Here is a 17031-nt window from a genome sequence, read left to right as displayed (position 1 = left end):
AATATTGCGTATTTGCGTCAGAATTTAAACCTACTTAATTGTAGGAACAATATAAAACTACGGAATTCGACCATCATTAGGTAATGATATGATAGGCATCACATATGAATAGGTGATAAAAAGATTAATAATTACTAATCGTTTTTTGTTGTGTAATTTTATTTCATTCGAATTTTAGAATATTTATATAATATAATATACCTATATATATTTATGTATGAAGACTTAATCAAACGAATCTGTTCGATTTAATTTGTCAAAACACGAACTTTTTGCTTGGCATTTTCACTTACCGAGTATCTTTTTTTCATACATTACTCCAGCCCACGTTATTGACCTAACGTTGACTATACCGTCTATACATATTATACAAGTTATCTGAGCGCACGGCAGTGCGCCAGGCCAAGTTACAGCAATGCCAGTGTATCTTTACACGAACCAATTCGCCCTTTTTTTCTAACCCATATATCTCTGTTTCCTCTTAAGATAAACTTTTGAAATTTAAAACACAGATTAACCTCTAGTAGCTTAGGACACTGTAAGAAAATGAGCCCTTAATATTGTGCCATTTCAAAATGGCAGGATTTCAAAATTTGCAATATTGTTACTGACTCACTTACTCACAATTTCGGTCACGGGCGGCATCGCTCTTTGGGCATTTCGCGATGTCTGGAGAGAGGGGCCGCCGCTTCCAAACCAGGCATGGCAGAAACCTACGGGTGCCCATTCAAAATTCTGCCAAACAAAAACCCACGTGTAATGTCCTAATGAATGTTATGCATGTAACGAACTCCACGATTTTGATGATCTAGAGCGGGCGAGCGGCACATATAAATGAATAAACTGATACAAGATAAATTACGAAATTAGGATTAAACATAATATACAGCTGATTGCGCAACGAACTATGATAAGAACAGAAACACAATTGTTATCAGTCAAAAGTTGATGACGCTTTATACGTTTCAAAATCATAAATTGTCGCTTAATCAGTATATTTTTAATCAATCAAATTCAGAGATAAATCAAAAAGAATGACGCACCAACCCGCCGAAAAGCAATCACAATAATAACAACTAAGAGCGTAGCAACACGTAACCACAACACCGTACGGCAACACGCAGCGTCCGTGACGTCAGGTTAAACGGAGCGCAACACCCAATGGCAGACAACTGTGGGCGGTACCTACGCCGCGCAACGCCAAATTACAAACGACTATGGGCGGCACCTGCGCGACGCATCGACGCAATCACCATGCCTTTAAATACAAGTGCGTATCACAAAATACATCAGTACACTCGCAGCTGAACAATGAAGAACATCTACTAACAACTGGGATCATGCGAACACAAGACACGGCCAAACAGTTTCATTCCACTCAGAGTTCAAATGGTTCACCGAAACACTCTTGTCCCTCTGCAAGGAACACGGTCTTCATTCGAAGCTCTACAGCACACCGGAACGACCATGAGTAAAAAATTTATTATAGTACAAGTATTATCCATACTCTCGTGGATTTAACTCTGTAGGTCTTTTTACATAATCTCACGGTGCTAATAATTAATTTGGTATTTCTGTGTTTGATTATATTATTGGACACTTTCTGTTGATTTTCCTTTTAAACGTTTTTCACCGCAGCTATAGAACGTGTCTGCCCACTCTAACTATTTATTTTCTGATTATTTTTCAAATTATTACAGCGTTTTAGTTTTAGCACTTGGATAATAGGATTCAAACATTCATAATATGTTTCGCATATTCATATTGATAGTGTTTTTTGATTTTTCCCATATTTTCAATTTTACCTTCTTCCGTATATTTTGCAATTACACGAATAACTTCCCCATGATATTTTGTTTCTCAAACAATTATCTCCGTTTGAATTTTTTTTAGATATTTTCATTTCTCAATTTTTTCTACTTTACCACTTTGTGCATTCATTTTGTAAATTCAATAAACGATTGTATATTCGTAAAAATTCTTGGGAATTACGTTCTGACGAAGTGGTCGGCTGTACTGGTACGACGGACCTAGTTCGCAGATGGCATAGATCCAGTGACTTTCGAGTTCCACCCGGCGCACGTCTGATGGGCGCCCGCTTGGTGTGCAGCTATTACGGTCCGTCAATGCCTTCAGTCCGAACCCGAATCCGATTATTCGGTGGCGTCAAAGTCGTGGAATGACATACAAATCTTTTCGAATGTAGATTATATTTGAATGCTCATTTGTGTTAAAGTCGTTTCGACTGTTTTACTTAGTTTTCAATCACTAGATTAGCTTGTCCATATGATGTTCTTCATCAAAAAATGTTCCTTTTTTAAATTTTTTTAAGTATATTAGATCCAATCCAATCAGAATTTGAATGAGGAATGTATTGTTTCACTGTAATGTATGTCTTTTCGTTTTTAATATGTTTAGAAATTTAAAATTCTCAATATAGTTTTCAAGTGCCGGGGGATACCAAGGAAAGAGAAACCATTATTTTTGCTATAGGTGTTAACTCTTGACGAATTATTTCGGATACATGAAATTTTCACTGAATAATTATACAGAGTGATTCTTTTAAGTGGGTACACTAATTATCTCGAAAAGTATTTACTTTTTTCAAAATATTTTTTGCATGGTTTCAAGTTGTTAAAAAACCAACGTTTTTATTAAAAAATTATATTTTTAAATATTTTTTATCCTTATAATTTTATAAGTTTTTTTACTTTTTTGAATGACAACATTAAGTTTTAATTTCATATTCCAAAGCAGAATATTTTTCTAAGTATTTTGATTCATAAAAATCGAATTTAGGACGAGTAGTTTATGTGTTGTATGTATTTAAAGTTTAGATTGGCGGAGTTGAGTGGTACGGGGTTAACCCGTAAAATGTTTGTCCACTACTCCGCTTGTCAAAACTTTAAATACACAACACATAAACTACTCGTCCTAAATTCGATTATTATGAATCAAAATACTTAGAAAAATATTCTGCTTTGAATATGAAATTCAAGCAACTTCCCCATGATATTTTGTTTCTCAAACAATTATCTCCGTTTGAATTTTTTTTAGATATTTTCATTTCTCAATTTTTTCTACTTTACCACTTTGTGCATTCATTTTGTAAATTCAATAATAGATTGTATATTCGTAAAAATTCTTGGGAATTACGTTCTGACGAAGTGGTCGGCTGTACTGGTACGACGGACCTAGTTCGCAGATGGCATAGATATAGTGACTTTCGAGTTCCACCCGGCGCACGTCTGATGGGCGCCCGCTTGGTGTGCAGCTATTACGGTCCGTCAATGCCTTCAGTCCGAACCCGAATCCGATTATTCGGTGGCGTCAAAGTCGTGGAATGACATACAAATCTTTTCGAATGTAGATTATATTTGAATGCTCATTTGTGTTAAAGTCATTTAATATGATATTTCTAGATTATTCGCAAATATTCAAACCCAATTATTTTCTTATATTTTATAATCACTTGAATAATTTTCTCATATTGCGGTGCTCCAAAAATTGAAGTTTTTATTTTTTTTAAGTATTTTTCTTTTCTCAATATTTTCTACTTTACCACTTTGTGCATTCATTTTCTAAATTTAATAACAGATTGTATATTTGTACTTCATAATTTCTAGAGTATATTTACATTGAAATATTTAATGTCGTTAAAATTACTATGTTTCAGTGTTTGGAAAGAACGTCATCGTTGACGAACACGTTCATGTTCTTAGTAATACAACGATACGCGAACGCCACTCGTTTTTTTCAAATAGAACGTTAATGACGTTTATACTTTTAAATAAATTTGACAATTTATAAATCAATACATATGGTTTAGATACTTTAGAAAATGTATATGCTCTAAAGTCTAAATTGTTTTTTCTTTTTCGGTTGTCCTATATGTTAGTGGTTTTTTATATAAACTGCCAATAAACTGTTCCTTTTTTAAGAACTGAACGTGCACGAATTCATTTTTTTAGTGTACGTTCCGAACACTGCTTATATTTATGTTTGGTAATAATATATTGAATATATACCAAGAATGACAGTCGGTTACATAATGAATCTGGTTCTATTAAATTGTATATTATTTTACGGCTCAACGCAGCTGTATGGGTTCAATATAGGCGTATTGCATTGTTTGAAAAACCATCATATGAAATTAGGCCTCAACATTTTTTAATATACCAAAGGAATGTATTAGACGATCATAATGATACTTTAAGGAGATTGATGAAAGGTAAACCATTATTTACTTTTTATACAGGGTGATTCTTTTATCAAACAACACTCATTATTTGAAAAAGTATTGACTTTTTTCAAATTTTTTTTTTTTCAAAATTGTAGATTTATGCTGTTCTAGAATTGTATATCTTTTTTATATTTTTCACCCTTATATTTATTAGGTAAACCACTGTCAACTTTTGATTTTCAAATGGTAACCTATACTTAAAATTTCATAATTGAATAAAACTATTTTTTTCATTAATTAATACGTTCTAATTTTCATTTTTCGTTAATCCGTTGATGAGATATTGCTCCTCAAAGTTAGGTGGTTTTGGGAAATAGTTATCGTAATATGTAAATGTGTTATACCTCGTCAGCAGATACCGCAGCTATCAGGATTTTTATGTCCCAGTGCAAAAGATATCACACTTTTCAAATCAGTTCATAAAGTACTTAGAGCCCCTAAATGTATTTTATTATGCCCATTTTGCAGGGAGACACGAAGTTCACCCCACGAAGGTGATTACGTCAATGGTCAGTGGTCGTAATAATTATTATCAATTATAAAGACCAGAAGTTATAAGTAATAAATTCGATATCGTTCAACCCAAGATATAGCGGCGATAATCTTTGTACCTGATCGCCGATAATACCTACATACAATAACACACGATCATAATATTACTTTTATTATTGGTCTGCTTCTGTTTGTAGCTTCGATCACGATCTCACCTCTATTCTATGCTCCAACACACCATAGAATAACATACGGAAATACAGAATTATTTTAGTGTTTAGTCCATAAAAGTTACTGTTGTCCATGGTTTATCATTACAACTAATACAACAACTGTCTATCATAAAGAAAATACAGTGTTACCAATATGTGTATTTACAAAATAAATAGTAACTTACTGTTTATTTGTCACAAATAAAATCCCGTTTTTGTTACTCTAGTAGACAGCCTGTACTACAGTTGTAACAACTGTTAACTGTTTTAAATCACTGCTGTAGTGTACAGTAATTTATTTTCCGTTGTCTGTTACTCGTTACTGGTCAGTATAATTTATAGCATGGTGCTATGGCGTCAGCGACCGATACTACCAAGTACTAATTACTTGTGTACTACAGTCTACAGTAGTAAACTTAATAAATTTCACATTTTCACAATAATATTATCATAATAAATAATATTCTGTGCCTTTGTAGTTTTAACGAACTAGCTGATCTAGTTAACTGGAGCTCTAGTTAAATATTTAAATATGTTTAATTTATCAACTTACTTATTTTGTTATTTTCAATAAAATTCCAAGACCAATTTATTAACTTGATGTACATGTGCCTGCCAAAAATTCATTCGTTCGTAAGTATAAGAATTCATATTAAATATAAATTTTAACAAACTTTGGTTAAGAATGGAAAAAATGTAACATACATACATAAATATACATGTATGTATTTGTATACAATTTGAATAAAAAATACATGTTATTTATATTTTAGCTTATGTTCAAATTGCTTGCCATCTTCAGTTAAACAAAAATGTTTTAATACTTCAGAGGAAGTAGATTTTTTCAATATTGAGTTTTCAATTTTGTTGCAACAATCTCTTATTCTTTGTTTAAGTTCCTCCACACTATTGCATTTTTCTTTATACACTTCATTTTTTAGATGGCCCCAAAAAAAGAAGTCAAGAACACTCAAATCGGGGGAACGAGGTGGCCATTGAATAATGGGGCTGTGAGTTCCAAACCAGTTATCGTCTCCATACATCTTATTGAGGTATGCACGTACAGCCAAGGTATTATGTGCTGGTGCACCATCTTGCTGCCAAATCAAATTCAAGCGCTGTTGAAGTGAAATATTTTCCAATAGTATGGGTATATCATCTTTCAAAAAACCAAGATACTTATTGCCATTAAGATTTTCCTCAAAAAAATATGGACCAATTAAATACTCATCAATAATCCCACACCAAACATTCACACCCCAACGAACTTGCTTAGTTCATTAATTTTAAGATTTTTAAATTAATAATAAAAACAAAAATCTAAACAGTAAGCACTGAATACGACTTCAAACTTATTAATCCTACACCATCCTACCATCCTACACACACTATTGGCAAAATTAATTTTAGTTATTTAGGTATTCTATGGTATTATCAAAAGTAATAACCAATGGTATTTTCAATGATAAATGAGTGCAATAACAATTAATAATAAATGTACAATATATTATATAATAACCATATCTAATAATGGACCTTAATGGCATAATATTAACAATAAATTAACTTAATAGGTAACTTAATTTATTTTTTTATACATATAATATACATATAACTGTGTATAGCTTTGGTAGATTTAACTAATACAAAATAATGTGTTAATTATTATTATAGATTTAATATATCTTTTTAATGCTGTTTACCATATGGATACTTTGAACATGTAAATGCCTATTAGGATTTAAGTTTTTTAATGATAATTTTGTTTTTTAACAAATCAAATATTGTACCTCTTCTCATATAAAGTATCATTTGAGCACATGCACATTGAATAAAGAAGTTAGACAAGTACATAACACTATGGTACATATGTTTATTACAAATCTGGAAATACAATACTCTGAACTAATTTAATATTAAGTATAAACAACATTTTTTTTTATGTTTACAATTTCAATTTAATACATTTACAATTTCAAATCAAATATTAGTATAATATAAATAATTCACCATACATCGCTTCAATAGTTGTAATATACGTTGTAGGACTAGGTCTTTTTGACCAATCACATGAATTTAATCAATATGTAGCTATTTAAATAAACAATGACATACGTCCAAATATACATATATGGCACTGATCAATTTTTATAATTATATTTTATGTAAAAAAAATCATATTTTCAATGTCGCGAACAGGGTTTGAGACCATTGGCACAACTAGAGTGTGCAAAAGGGTCTTTAGCACCTCTTATTTTTTTAGATTTAACTATCATTATTATAGTGAAATACCCTCAATTTAATGTTTTTAAAATATAAAATATTATAGCACCCCACGTTTTAAATTTTTTAATGTATATTTTCTACTTTAATAAGATGCAAGTGATAACCACTAACAAAAACTAGGGAGAGAATAACCATTTTTTAGATTGCTTAATTTTGATTATTTAAATGTTTTTTTAAGCGTTTGATTTGATGATTTTAGGTTCTGTTTAGCCCTGAACCCTGTTCACAACAAAATTCCTCACATATTATACTGATATTATTATGAACCGTTAAACAATTTTACTTTAATAAGCCTAGGACTATGAAAAACCTATTTCAAAATGATGATACAGTTTAATCTAAATGTTCGTTTTGCAGTTAATATGCAAAATATGAGTAAAGATAAAACATGTATTCAAAAAATTAAAACAAACTTTTCAATCACCCCAGACTTAAAAAGTAAAATTTAAAAATGGTATTAATAATATTCTAACTTGAATTTAGTACTAATTATTATTTGGTGACAACACCAATCATTGACAGAAATAATTTAGTATTTATCATTATGACATTATACAATGTAGCACAGTAGACTAATGTTTTTGGATGTTTTGATTATTATATCTTTTTTGTTAAAGGGCTTGTCCGTAAAAAATAAAAATAAAATAATTATTAATCACATAGCCACTTAAAAATTCTTAATTTGATTTAGGACATAATCTACATATTAAACACAAAATAAATATCTATATCTATGTATATTATCTTTTAAGTTGTAATGATTGATGTTGTCACCTAATTTAAATTATAAACTAGCATACAAATTATAAAGCTTTAACATTAGCACAATTTTTAGTTTTCAATACATTTTTTTTTTCATTCCGAAAATCGGTTAAATGATTTTTGATGTCCCTCTCCACTTACATTCCTCTTCAACTTTCAGTATGTTCCTATTCTAGTACCTTCAATCACTTGCTTCAGAAATGGAGTTCTAGCCCTTCCTTTTACAGGTTTCCTCCTTATAACGTGTCCGATCCATGCTTTTCTTCTCAATCTTAGCGTACTCCGTATTGATTTTTGATTCTCCTAAATACCTCAAAATTTTTTTATCTTTTCTGTCTATTGAATTTCAGCGTTTTCCAACAATAATACTTTAAAAGCTTTTATTTTGACTTTCTCAGTCTTCAGTAGTGTCCCAATATCTGCTCCATATATGTAGATCTACATTCCACACAAAGCCTTTTATAAGTGATTTTCTGTTGTCCAAACTTAATCTATTTGAGGTAAAAGATTTATTTTTTTATAGTAGGCCTGTTTGGCATGCGCTATTTTACATACTGCATCTGTACAACTTTTCTCATCGCTTGTGATTGAATAGGTATGTGAAGTTTAAGTGTTCTTTAAGCTAATGAGATAGATTGTTTTATTAATTTTAATTTTTGCTTGCATTTATCAACTAGTAAAACTTACCAATAGGTACATTGTACAAATGCACTTGCAAAGTATCCAATTCACGTGAGATTAACCAATTTAGGTACTTAAATGTTTAATTAAATTACTAAATAAAATACAATATGTGGTAAATATTATAATTTAAGTATATACAAGAACTAATAATATTATAAATTCACCATTAAAATTTAAACATTTAAAATTGTTAAGTATTAACAAATAAAATACTTTATTAGTTATTACTTATTACCGACTCACGATTCAAATATTGTTGTTATGACTTGTCTTATAACATTTTAACCTAAATTATAACCGTTTATTCACTCAACGTATTGTTGGTATGTGATTTACGTTAACCAGGTATAAGGTTTACTTCCATATCATGTAACCATGGTACCAGACTTTAATCGTCCACAGCGTACAAAACAAATAACAGCTGATCAAAATTAGTTTTACTCACGATTTTACCTAATCGCAAATCAGCCTAATAAACCATATCGTATTACCCGTGTTGTTCTGTCTTCTTATCCGTAGTCCGTCACGGCCATAGACATAATGTTATGTCTATGGTTACGGCGTACTCCATAGATATGGAGGGGGGTCGTCGGGGGTATACGACGTGAGTAGGTATGCCACCACGGCACCACGAGTGACACTAATGGTCCGATTACTTAAAATATGACATCATGACAATAAGTTAATGTAGCGAGTTAGTAGGTACAATTAATATCATTTATCACTATTAGGTATATCTTGGGTTCGAATGATATCGAATTTATTACTTTTAACTTCTGGTCTTTATATTAGATAAGTATTATTATGACCAGTGGGGCGAACTACATTACACCCAGTCAAATGGGTATTATAAAATACATTTAGGGGCACAACTTAAGCTTACTGTACCTACTACTTGAATTGATTTGAAAAGTGTGATATCTTTTGCCCTGGGACATAAAAATCCTGATAGCTGCGGTATCTACTGACGAGGTATAAGTGGTATAACACATTTACACACTATAACTATCTCCCAAAACCACCTAACTTTGAGGAGCAATATCTCATCAACGGATTAACGAAAAATGAAAATTAGAACGTATTAATTAATGAAAAAAATAGTTTTATTCAATTATGAAATTTTAAGTATAGGTTACCATTTGAAAATCAAAAGTTGACAGTGGTTTACCTAATAAATATAAGGGTGAAAAATATAAAAAAGATATACAATTCTAGAACAGCATAAATCTACAATTTTGAAAAAAAAAAAATTTGAAAAAAGTCGATACTTTTTCAAATAATGAGTGTTGTTTGATAAAAGAATCACCCTGTATATTTATATTAGCTAATTTATTTTACTTTTAATAACAGGTTTCAACGGAATTTTACAGTAAAGAAATTCAACGTTGGTATTACAGAATACAATTTTATTAAAAACATTTCTGATCCCCATTTTGCTGAATGTAATTCCAATTTAATTTCGACCTAAAACTCTGAAGATTTAGCGTTGAATATCGTAAGGGATCAGAGTCTTAACATGCCCCGGATAAATAAATTAAACTTAATTTTTTGTAACTCAAATGTAACTGCCAATAATATATTAATATCCTATATAAAAATAAAATGTATTAAATGTATCTTAATAGATTTTTTTTTAAAGTTTATTTACACTTCAACAACAAAGGTTTTTAGCTTACATTTGATCATAAGTTAAACAAGAAAAAAACATTTAGGTATATACATTACATTTTGTTTTAAATTGTACAACTTTAATATTATTAAAATGTACTGATTGTAGCTGTATTGTTAATGTATCATCTATAACTGCTTGGTGGAGTGAAACAGGATTTTAAGTATCTTGCGTGGTTCGGTATTTGAGGCTGATGATGCCAATGTGCTCAATTGTTAATGTTTCATTGTAATTATCACATAACTTTCGTTTATATTTGTATAAATTTTCAAAATAATTAAGACTTTTTAAGATGTATTTTTTATAGACATTCGAAATTTTCTGTTTTATTTTGTTTTTATTTCTATTAAGTCAAAAAGTTTGGAAACTTAGTACAAGGTTCTCCATAAGGTGATATAATAGGAGTTAGAAAGAAAATGCATATTATGCACGTTTTTTTTATAACCATAGTTCTCATTTTGACAACACTAAGTAAATTGAAAATTTACAAATTATTTAGTTTTTGAAGTGTATAAAACATTCAGCTTTCATAGCTGAGGAGTGACAATTTAAAACAAGGTTTCATATAAATAGTGCAAAAAAAAAAATATGCAGTTTTTTATTAAAAATTGTTTCAAGTCCAAATTTGAATGAAATTACATATTTATTAATCTAGTCGATTCATCTAAACAATTTTAGTTATATTCGATTATTTAAAATTATTATTTGTAGGCACTTAAAATTTTTAGATTATGTTTTTATTATTATTATTTTTTAGTGGCACCCGTGGCAACATATTTCATTGTGTGTTGGGGTTGATAGGGTAGTTTTTGTTGTTGTAGGTTTTTGAGTGGGTGGGGTTAAAACGCTTGTTTGTGTGGCAAGGATATTTTGCTAAAAATGCATCATCCATCCGATAGCTAGCAACTGCGTTTGGTACGTACGCTCAGTGCGTTTCCGCTGCAGATTGACCGTACGACAGCGCCTCACCAAGTCACAGATAATATTATTATTACTACTACTTTTTTATTCATACTGTAAAAGCTGATGGCGTTAAAATTACCTATATTAATAGTTTTTTTAAGTTTATTGTTGTATTAACTACAAATGACCGAGTGAGCCGGATACATAATGAATGTGATTTGTTTAATTTGGAATTTATTTTATAGGTACCTACATTATTTATATTTTTTTAAATTTTTTTTAAATATTTTTTTTTTTTTTTATTAAAAGAATAATTACAATCTATACAAACATTTTATACAATAAGCAGTGTTGGGAATAGATAACTAATAATTTATCTAGATAAAGATAAAGATAACAGTACCTAATTTTATCTAGATAAAGATAAAGATAGTTATACTAAATTTTATCTAGATAAAGATAAAAATTATTACATTTTTATCTAGATAAATATCAGATAATTTCATGTTTAATTTTGCAAATATTCAGTTATATAGCTATTATTTTTTTTTAAATACATCATATATTTAAGACATTAAAAATTTACATAAAATAAAATAGTTTATTTTTCAAATACATATGAAATGTCATTCTCTGACTTAATTTTATAATAATACAATGAAGCTGTTAGCTAACATTTGAAAAAAAAATAATAACAGTTTTTAAAATAATAATAAGTCAAACCCTACAACATAAAATCATTTCAAAAGTTCTTTCATTTAACCTATTATGCCTAAGTGTTACAACTTGTATTGCCAAAAAAAAAAAATACATACTTATTTAAAACATATTACTTATTAACATAAAATAAAATAGTTTATTTTTAAAATACATATGAAATGTCATTCTCTGACTTAATTTTATAATAATACAATGACGCTGTTAGCTAACATTTGGAAAAACAATAATGATAAGTCAAACCATGTTTGATCTACAACATAAAATCATTTCAAAAGTTCTATCATTTAACCTATTACGCCTAGGTGTTAAAACTTGTATTGCCTTGCTAAATAATCTCTCAACTGGTGCTGAGGATGGAATTGTAGTATTATACTTTAGGAATACCTCTTTAATAATAGGGTATTGGTTTAGAATGTCTAAGTCTTTTTTTGTTGAACTTAAGAATGATATAGCTTCTAAATTTGCATTATTTAATGTCTTTGTTTCGGAACCAGTGTTACTTATACCAATTTTATTTGTTGTACAGATATTGCTATAAAATGCATTATCACTGTTATCAGAATCTATTTCTTCATCTTCAATAACCGAGTTTATAAAATGTTCGGAAGTTGTAGCTACCACGCTGCACTCTTTTAAAAATAGAGTTTTACAAACATTTATATACCTAACAGGTATCCAACTGAGCTTGAATTTGGGGTGGCTTATGGAAGCAATAACGAATATTTTACTTTCTGGACTACTTAAATCAAATAGATAACTATATAAATCTAGTTTCTATGGATTTTATAATTATAAAACTTAATGGCTTACAATGTTTCAGATCTGTAAATGCTATTAATAATCTCCTTAGTACCAGAATAGTTGGTGCTACATAACCCAAAAAACTACTATTTTCACCCTGTAATTTGTCCAATGATATAGCTAAGGGTTCCATGGTTTTGCTATATTCTTCTAAAAATACCCATTCATTTAATTTTAATTTAGTTAAATGTAAATCATCAAATAACTTAATAATTTGTGGTCTATGTTTCAAGATTTTTAGTGATGCACCATACAAAGAATTCCAGCGCGTTATTACAGGTACTGGAAATTTACAACTACATATTTCAAGTACTTTGTCTGAAGCAACAGTGCTTCTACTAATTAAGTTCCAAAAACTATACAATTTTTTAAAAGTTGATTCAGAAAGACGTAAATAGTTAGTATCAGTGATTTTAGCAATGTCTGTGGTCGCAATCAAATTTAATGTATGTGCACAACATTTTAAATGATGTGGTAAACAAAAAGAATCATCTGAATTAGGTAAATTATTAAAAATTTTCTCTACATCCATTATTTCCATGGTATCTATTTCTAAATCAGAATTATCATAATCAGAATTATTTTCATTTAAGTCACCAACTGAAGTTGACTCGGACTGAAATGATGAGTCTATTGAAAATGTTCTAAATGACTTTCCAAAATTACTAGCGTTATCAGTCACTGTATGCGTAATTTTAGAATAATGGATACTGAAATTCTGTGTTATTTCTGTCATGACTTCAGCGATATTAAAGTAGTTGTGACTCCCTTTGATTCGTTTGCAGCCTAAGACAAACGATTTACGCAGATATGACTCGGAATCAATAAAATGACAAGTCATTCCTAAAAATAAAAATATAAATTAGAACTCTTCATATCTCTCTCTAGTCTAAAATATTATTGTTAAGACTTAACAGATATCAGACAATTTCATGATAAATTAATAATCATAAATCATAATTATTTAAAATAATATAGTAGGTTTAATAAGTTAATAATATATTAGGTATCTAGACACTAGGACAGGTATACATTACATTAGAAACTTTATTTAACAAAACTGTAAGTGGCCTGTAACTACTTAATTTATTTGTTTACATTTTAATAACTAATTTTAGGGAATCATGAAATGTTAACTTAAAAATGTTTCTATAAATTTATTTAATAAATTAATGTTTTACCATTTTAATAATAATAGTGGTAAGTGTCTTTATACAATGCTATTCCTTTAATAAATATATAATGTAACATATTATTATAAATATTAATTTAAAAAATGTATTTTCAAGATACCTACTTTATTAATTTATGAGAAAATTTAAACATAACATATTTTTTTAAGGAAGCTTCAAGTTTGCTAAATAAAGGTTTGACTGCATATTGCAAAATGTACACAAATATCATACATACCCATGTAACTTTTATTATTCCCACTCCAAATATCAGCAGTTGTGCAGATATAATTTTGTTTTTCAATCAAATCAGTTAGCATTAATACATATGCATTGTAATTTTCTGTTAGCTGTTTTGATATTTGTTTTCTATTTGGCAGAATTGTTTCATCTTTAGATTGAGTCAGTCCCAGAATCAAATTGCGAAAACTTGGTTTTTCACAAGTTACAAGTGGACGCATCTCACTTATGATATACTCAAAAACCAAATCATTTATCTATTGACATAAATTTTACTATGAAAATCAAATTAATTCAAAACAATTAAAAAATGCTATTATTTAGGTACCTAGTTAAAATTAAATTAAACAACATTAATATAATTAATTTGGTAAATAATATTATAGTTTATTTATGTATACTATATACATATTACATAGTAGCCGTGGATTATTATCTTCCAGTATGGTATGGTCTACCGACATTTTGTGTACTACCTACCTAACTAACTATAATAAATATAAGTATAGTATGCAGTCTACAAATTATATTTCTTATGGGTACTTTTCTACATATTAAACATCTTTCATGGTATGTACTAAATTGGATGTTTAATATTGAAATACAAAACAAATAATTAATACAAAATACAAACTATGTAAATGTAAATATATTTAAATGTTAGGAAAAACTTTAGAAGTAGGGTATTAATTATTTATATGTAATTTATATTAATAATAATATACCTTATAAAGTTATACCTAACTATTTTCCGAAACAAAATAAACAAATCTCAGGACTGAAAGGGTTAATTTGGTTTCCTACTTACCTAATAGATTTAATTATATTATTAATTTATTCAACTTTATTAATATTATATTATTATTACCTTTTGCTTTGTAATTGCTTTTGAATGAATATCCAATAATTTTGTTTGCTTGGTATTTGTGAATTTATCTTTGTCCATAAGATTATTTTTTCTAGATTCTTCAACTTTGGACATGATTGAAGCATGTTTATACTAAAATAGGTGTAAAGTATTATTTATTAATATCTTAGGTGATTACTATTTAAAATTAAATCGATCTTCATAAAGTTATACATACCTTGTAATGGCTAAGGAAATTGCCACTTGAATTAATACTCCCATTCACAATTTTTGAGCAATTTTGACACGATGCAGATAATTTATTTTTTTCTAAGGATACTATTTTATAAAATTCATTAAATAAATACTTCAATTTCGAAGTATTTATCAGAAGATTCGTAGATTCCGTTGTTTCAGTTGATTGAGTAAATCTTGTATCATTATCTGTTTTTTGGACCTTAGATGGGCCACTTAAAACTTGCACAAACCGCTTCATAATTATTTAAACAAACAATTAATAAGAAAACTAAACAAAAAATAATAATAAAAACGGAAAGTTGCACAAAATGTCACAGACGACTGACGAGGAATAACTGAGAAGTGAGCTGTGAGAACATTAAATGATAACTGAAAACAGCCAACGACGACTTATAATTAGTGGGAATAATATTATTAACTTCCACAATGGTATTATAAATTTATAAATATAAAGAGTAAAGACGTATCACTCGTATCAGCTAATGACGATCGTCATAATATTATGGTGGCGGCCGGCGGGTAATAAGGAATCCTTATTAGGGATATATCATAATATAATGTTATCGCTTTTGCTATTATTAGTTATTCTTCTATAGAACGGCCAACGAAACTATTGTGACTGCGGTCGCTGTCGATGACCGTTTTTGTGAAAACCAGGGGTTCTAATTATAGTTACCTTCTGGCTTCTACATAACATAGGTATTTTATATTTTTAGGTCTTTTCATTATTTTTATTATTTACGATGTAATACTCGAGACTATAAATGAACATTCATTATTAAAATACATGGTATAATGACGTAAATATAAATATTTTTAATTTAAAAATTAAAAAAAATTTTTAAGTAAATTAAAATAAATTATCTAGATATGTTACTCATAGATAACTAGAATTTTATCTAGATGAAGATAAATATGACAGAGTTGAAATTTATCTAGATAAGATAAAAGATGAATAATTTTTATCTAGATAACTTATCTAGATATTTCCCAACACTGACAATAAGTAATTTTTTTAGATGGAGAATAGCGTTGATATAACAGAGAGGGAGGGTACTCAGTAGTACCACCCGACAGATCAAGCTAGGAAATCTCTAGGCCAAGAACGTTTCAGTCTTCTTCTAGGATTATCGGGAATTGTACAAGACAGACGTTTAATTAATGGGTTAGTATGGTGGTTTAGCTTATAATGGAATGAGAGGAAGTAGGATTTGGTTAGTTGAGAAAGAGTGGGAACGTTTAAGTCTTTGTGAAGATTGGCGTTTTTTATATACCAAGGGGCAGAAACGATTTGACGGAGACATATTGATTGGCAGGCTTGTATAGTTCGCAGGTTTGAGGGTTTCGCGGAGCCCCATATCTGGATGCCGCATGCCCATACTGGTCTTAAGATAGCTTTGTAGATTAGCAATTTATTGCTGGTGTTTAGTTTGGAGCGGAGAAGTGGACGGAGCAAGTGAAGTCTAGAGTTTACAGATTTCCTTTTGTTTTTGAGGTGTTGAGCCCAGGTGAGTCGTTTATCAAACGTTAGGCCCAGGTATTTGACTACTGGGGTTGTTGGGATTAAGTTATTATTGAATGAAACTGGAGGGCAGTCTCCAGGTCTCAGTGAAAAGATAATAAAGGAGGATTTGGAGTCATTTATTTTTATTTTCCATTTTTTTGACCAGATCTGAATCATGTTTAGATGATTTTGTAACCTATCAGACACAATTTGAGGGTGATCATTTGAGGGTGATCAT

General features: G+C 29.3%; 1 protein-coding gene and 1 long non-coding RNA gene across 2 annotated transcripts; both read right to left on the bottom strand.

Annotated features, from left to right (window-relative positions):
• Positions 1 to 6800: 6800 nt before the first annotated feature.
• LOC149054742 (uncharacterized) lies at positions 6801 to 8935 on the bottom strand. The gene is made up of 2 exons (XR_016191915.1): positions 8683 to 8935; positions 6801 to 8617 (listed from the first exon to the last, which is right to left on the bottom strand). It is a non-coding gene; the product is annotated as an uncharacterized LOC149054742 (long non-coding RNA).
• Positions 8936 to 12661: 3726 nt separating this feature from the next.
• On the bottom strand, positions 12662 to 15166 carry LOC149054741 (uncharacterized). The gene is made up of 3 exons (XM_089228613.1): positions 15053 to 15166; positions 14183 to 14441; positions 12662 to 13615 (listed from the first exon to the last, which is right to left on the bottom strand). Exons 1-3 carry the CDS (start codon positions 15164 to 15166, stop codon positions 12729 to 12731), a joined length of 1260 nt encoding a protein of 419 aa, XP_089084739.1. The 3' UTR covers positions 12662 to 12728.
• Positions 15167 to 17031: the final 1865 nt, after the last annotated feature.

This window comes from Diuraphis noxia, unplaced genomic scaffold (assembly GCF_037042655.1).
Source record: "Diuraphis noxia isolate RWA-SAM2 unplaced genomic scaffold, SU_Dnox_SAM2 contig0005, whole genome shotgun sequence".
NCBI lineage: Eukaryota > Metazoa > Arthropoda > Insecta > Hemiptera > Aphididae > Diuraphis > Diuraphis noxia.
The sequence above is the reverse complement of the archived record's forward strand: the minus strand, read 5'-3'. Positions and strand labels throughout refer to the sequence as shown.